The sequence below is a fragment of the Epinephelus fuscoguttatus genome, linkage group LG13 (genome assembly GCF_011397635.1).
Source record: "Epinephelus fuscoguttatus linkage group LG13, E.fuscoguttatus.final_Chr_v1".
In the NCBI taxonomy this organism is placed as follows: domain Eukaryota; kingdom Metazoa; phylum Chordata; class Actinopteri; order Perciformes; family Serranidae; genus Epinephelus; species Epinephelus fuscoguttatus.
The window spans coordinates 41,959,950-41,965,631 of record NC_064764.1 but is presented as its reverse complement, the minus strand read 5'-3'; the positions used below and the strand labels follow the sequence as shown (position 1 = coordinate 41,965,631).

Here is a 5,682-nt window from a genome sequence, read left to right as displayed (position 1 = left end):
TACAAATGACCTTCTGATTGCTTCAGACAAAGGACTCGTCTCTGTACTTGTTTTATTAGATCTTAGTGCGGCGTTTGACACTATTGACCATCAAATTCTACTGCAGAGACTGGATCACTTAATTGGCCTAAAAGGTTCTGCACTGAGCTGGTTTAAATCTTATTTATCTGATCGTTTTCAGTTTGTTGACGTCCATAATGAATCATCCTTACGTACTAAAGTTTGTTTTGGAGTTCATAAGTTCTGTGCTTGGACCAATCCTATTTACTCTATATATGCTTCCTTTAGGTAACATCATTAGAAATCACTCTATAAATTTCCATTGTTATGCGGATGATACACAGTTGTATTTATCGATGAAGCCAGAAGAAAGTAATCAATTAACTAAACTCCATAACTGCCTTAAAGACATAAAACCTGGATGAGCACCAATTTCCTGATGTTAAATTCAGACAAAACTGAAGTTATTGTTCTTGGCCCCAAACAACTCAGAGACTCTTTATCTGATGACATAGTTTCTCTAGATGGCATTGCTCTGGCCTCTAGCACTACCGTAAGAAACCTCGGAGTAACATTTGATCAAGCTTTCTTTTAATTCTCATTTATAACAAACCTCACGGACTGCATTTTTTCATCTGCGTAATATTGCGAAAATTAGGCCTATCCTGACCCGAAAAGATGCAAAAAATTGGTCCACGCTTTTGTTACCTCAAGGCTGGATTACTGTAACTCTCTATTATCAGGTAGCTCTAGTAAGTCCTTAGAAACTCTCCAGCTAATTCAGAATGCAGCAGCACGTGTACTAACAGGAACTAAGAAACGCGATCATATCTCTCCTGTTTTAGCTTCTCTGCACTGGCTCCCTGTAAAATCCAGAATTGAATTTAAAATCCTACTGTTAACTTATAAAGCTCTAAATGGTCAAGCTCCGTCATATCTTAGAGAGCTCATAGTGCCATATTATCCCACCAGAACACTGCGCTCTGAGAACGCAGGGTTACTCGTGGTCCCTAAAGTCTCCAAAAGTAGATCAGGAGCCAGAGCCTTTAGCTATCAGGCTCCTCTCCTGTGGAATCATCTTCCTGTTACCGTCTGGGAGGCAGACGCCTGTAATGTTCTCTTTAGCTGTTAGTGTGTTTGTGTTAATTTTCTGTTTTATTTTGAAATCCTGTTGTTTTTGGTTGATGTCTAGTTTTACTTCCTGTCTTTGTTCTTTTCCCGCCTTTTGATCACTCACCTGTGACTGATTGGTAATCACCTTCACCTGTGTATATATACCATGTGTTTTCACCAGCCCTCTGCCAGATTACCATGGTCTCCCAGTGTGTTCATGCTTTCCAGCCCTGTGGATCTAGTTTTGTTTGCCTGTTTTTTTGGACTTTGATGACTTTTGGAATGTTACTCTTGGAATTGCCTTCCTTTGGATTCTGCTTGAATTTTTGAGTAAAGAACTTTGACTTTCTGCATTTTTTTTGTCCTGGGTTTTCTCTGCATCTGAGTCTTTGCTTCTGAAACGTGTCAGACACCATCTCCACATTTAAGACTAGACTTAAGACTTTCCTCTTTGATAAAGCTTATAGTTAGGGCTGGCTGAGGCTTGCCCTGTACCAGCCCCTAGTTAGGCTGACTTAGGCCTAGTCTGCCCGAGGACCCCCCTATAATACACCAGTCTCTCTCTCTCGCTCTCGCTCGCTCGCTCTCGCTCTCTCTCTCGCTCTCTCTCTCGCTCGCTCTCGCTCTCGCTCTCTCTCTCTCGCTCTCTCTCTCTCTCTCTCTCTCTCGCTCTCTCTCGCTCTCTCTCTCTCTCTCTCTCTCTCGCTCTCTCGCTCGCGCTCTCGCTCGTATCCTATTACTGCATCTTGCTAACTCGGCCATTCTGGATGTCACTAACTCGGCTTCTTCTCCGGAGCCTTTGTGCTCCACTGTCTCTCAGATTAACTCATATCGCAGCGGTGCCTGGATAGTGTGACTTGTGTGGTTGTGCTGCTGCCGTGGTCCTGCCAGATGCCTCCTGCTGCTGCTGCCGTCATTAGTCATACTTCTACTGTTATTATACACATGATTATTGTCACTACTGTCATTACCGTCTGTCCTGCATCTGTCTCTCTCTGTTAATCCCTCTACTGTTAATTTATTATGCTGATCTGTTCTGTACAACATCTATTGCACGTCTGTCCATCCTGGAAGAGGGATCCCTCCTCAGTTGCTCTTCCTGAGGTTTCTTTCCTTATCTGCTGTGAGGGTCCAAAGGACAGAGGGATGTTGTATGCTGTAAAGCCCTGTGAGGCAAATTGGGATTTGTGATATTGGGCTTTATAAATAAAATTGATTGATTGAAACTGATTGAACTTTTGTCTGTTTTTTTTATCTTGTAAATAAAGAGCATATTTTCCCAGCATATCATCAATAACTCTGAAAAAAGAGTTATTTATAGCAGTGGAAATATTGCTAAGTCTTGTCTTACTGAATTCAACCTTATTAACTGAGATACATTGAACATGTATAAACATTACCATGACATATTTATTCTTGGTACGTGAACCAACCCCCATGAAAAGCGAGTTGATTTTCCTTCATGTTGTTCTGACTGATTATTTGAGTGACTAATTTGCCTTCAACACCACCAGCTTTAAAGGAGCTATATGTAAGAAATCTAAAGCAAATAGTTGTAAAATCCTCCTAATATGTCACAGAGACTAAGGAATAATGTTCATATAACATACTGATCTCACCGACAACAATAGTACAGCCAGAATATTCGCATTTAAAAAACATTTTTACAGTTCGCAAATCACGTTTGTTTCGAATTTGTGTTTTGACTTGTTGCGCCACCCACTGCCATCTACCAGTCACACAGTCAGTAGAGTCTCAGCATCAGTTACAGTTACGACTGAGCTACTGCAGCACAGCAAGCGGCATTAGCAGTGTCCCAGTACATAACATTAGCAGCCAGCTCCTCCTCAGCTGTATCCTGGCAGCAGCATTAGCAGTGTCCTGGTACATAGCATTAGCAGCCGGCTCCTCCTCAGCTGTATCCCGGCAGCAGCGTTAGCAGCAGAGAAGCTGGACTTACTCGAACGGTCCGCTGGAAAACCGAAGATCAAGGACGCAGCGATGCGGCCCTGCCACGGCAGCCGCCGTGGGCAAACAAATCAGTCTCCAGTGTGCCGCTGTCCAGGAACCTCAAATCTGTAGGGGAGAGGGGGGCGGACACGACTCGCGGCAGTATTTTCAATTTGAGTGCAGTAACTGCTTTGGCCACATTCTTACATACAGCACCTTTTAATCCTGTTGCAAACCTAAAAATCGATTTTGTGTCAAGCATACACTCAATATAAAATCCCTGTTGTGTTCTTTAATGGCCACAATGTATTTATGTAATTGCATTTGTAAAACCAAAATTATATTAAACACTGCTTAAAATAATATTGTGGTACAGCCAGTACAAATGTTTCACAATCCCTTTAAACTAATTCTTCAATCAATGAGTAAAGATTAATACTATATATTAATCTGTAATGTGTATAAATGATGGATTGGTAATTAAGATTTTAATGACACTGCTTAACGATACAGTGCTTATTTGTTATGTTATGTTATGTTATGTTATGTTATGTTATGTTATGTTATTTGATACGTTTTCTCTCTATCAAATCTATTTGTCCAGACTTTAGGTTGTGTACATTCAGTGCAGTGACAACATAAATATGCTGTTTGTCTGTTTCTACACTACGCTAGCCTCAGAGGAGCCAGTCTTCAGTATCTGAAGTGTTACAATGTGTTTAATAGCTTTCCTGAACCAGGGGTAGAAAAAGACATATATCACAGGGTTTAGACAGGAGTTAAAATACATCAGCCAAATTTGAATTGCTGCAGATGATGCCCCTACCAAGTTGCTCTCAGCTGCAACACTTAAACAATAATATGGACAGGAGCACACAATGAACACAACTACAACAATACCAAGGGTTCTGGCTGCTTTCATCTCAGATTTCTTGGCAGTTATTGTATTTGAATGTTGTGCTGTGAAAGCTGTAATGCGGGAGCGCATGGCACGAGCCTGAGACACAGCCACTACAAATACTCTCATATACAGAACTATGATGACAAGAATGGGCGCAGCAAAGGTTGCAATGAGGTCAACAGCTCCTTCAATATAATTAACTACAATTACACACTCTCCATAACAGGAGTTATACCTGCCTGGTTGTTTCAAGAAATCCCTCAGCATCCAACTGCTGTGAACAGCAGAAAATATCCAACACAGACAAATGCAGAGTTGAACTCTTTTCACAGTGACTTTGGTGGAGTAAAACATTGAGTCACAAATAGCAATGTAGCGGTCAACTGATATGAGCACCATATTTCCTACTGATGCACTGACACAGAGGAATCCTAAAAAGTAATATACAGCACACATTGAGTCACCCAACGTCCAACAACCTCGATAGAAGAGGATTTCAGCTGGCATCTGCAGGCAACCCACAATGAAGTCTGCGACAGCCAGAGAGAGGAGGATGAAGTTGGTGGTGGTGTGGAGCTGCCTGAAACGGGGAAAAACAACACTGAATACACTTGTTATATGTATGTGTAGAAATAAGTGTTATTAGCAGTTATGATACTAGGAGTATGAATTGTCCTATAACAATGAGGGCTAAATACAGTACAGTAATGTAGATGTATGAACATTTGCAAATAACCAGTATGCAGTAATGAAAGGCCTAAACAAGAGAATATTACTCCTATGCACTACTTATGAACAAGAGGAGAAGGTTAGTGGATGTGCAGCAGCCTGAAATGTGTGAAATCATCATTGTTTCAGTGACACATCTCAACAGCACCATAATCATCAAGCTATTGTTAGCTTAAAAATGGATGGACGATGCTGCAGTGCTCAAAATCATTTCTTCATGTAACTGTAACCAAAGAATAAACACTTTGTAAGCCAAGCAGAAAAGTGTATCTCTGCCTGAAGTGGGAGATAGAGGTGATGACCAGCAGGTTAAGAACCACGGTGAGCAGAGTGATGAAAGACAGCAGACTGTAAATGAACATGGTCTCCTGGTAAGGGCGACTCATCTTCCTGCAGGAGGTGTTGACTTGGGGAAAGCAGAGTTCAGCCTCCTCCATGGCCACTGACAAAGAGCTATGATCAGAAAGCTGCCAGAGCTCAGCAGGTTCTCTTGCCTCGCTGATGTGCAGCTGATTTATCTTTATTCTTACCTCCCATATGCAAATTCAATCCATCCATTCAATAGACCAGAGGTGACTACATCACACTCTGGCTCCCTGTACACCTGAACGTGGTCGATCACAGCGACCACATGCTGATTTGTGGACCACACGAGTAATGATTTGATGACAACCCAGGAGCGTGCTGTTTGTTTACCATGTAAATGTTGAGCCAAACCATGATAATTTGCTCTAACCCTGAACCATGTGCTTTTGTCGCCGAAAACTAACAACGTGCTTTTGTTTTACAAGGAAATAAATTTAAACACAAGGTGTCTTACTGACGTTGTACATTTATTTTGAAAAAGACTGTATGCATCTCATACAGCAGAAACTGTACAGTTCCTGTTAAAAAGTGAAGTCGATTTTGGAAATACACAAAGCATGTTACAAGTGCAAATTGAAAAAAGTAACGCAAACCAAGAATTGGTGCTGATCACTGGTGATACA

At 41.4% G+C, this 5,682-nt stretch overlaps 1 protein-coding gene across 1 annotated transcript; it reads right to left on the bottom strand.

The window, feature by feature from the left end:
- Nucleotides 1-3,724: 3,724 nt before the first annotated feature.
- Nucleotides 3,725-5,130, bottom strand: LOC125899549 (trace amine-associated receptor 8a-like). The gene is made up of 2 exons (XM_049593937.1): nt 4,970-5,130; nt 3,725-4,544 (listed from the first exon to the last, which is right to left on the bottom strand). Exons 1-2 carry the CDS (start codon nt 5,128-5,130, stop codon nt 3,725-3,727), a joined length of 981 nt encoding a protein of 326 aa, XP_049449894.1.
- Between the last annotated feature and the right edge of the window lie 552 nt (nt 5,131-5,682).

Excerpts from the sequence above, each read along its gene's own strand:
- LOC125899549 (XM_049593937.1), bottom strand. The coding sequence starts at position 5,130 with ATGGAGGAGGCTGAACTCTGCTTTCCCCAAGTCAACACCTCCTGCAGG. Across the intron at positions 4,545-4,969 it reads ACCTCTATCTCCCACTTCAG|GCAGCTCCACACCACCACCA; the intron begins GCAGAGATACAC and ends TCCCCGTTTCAG.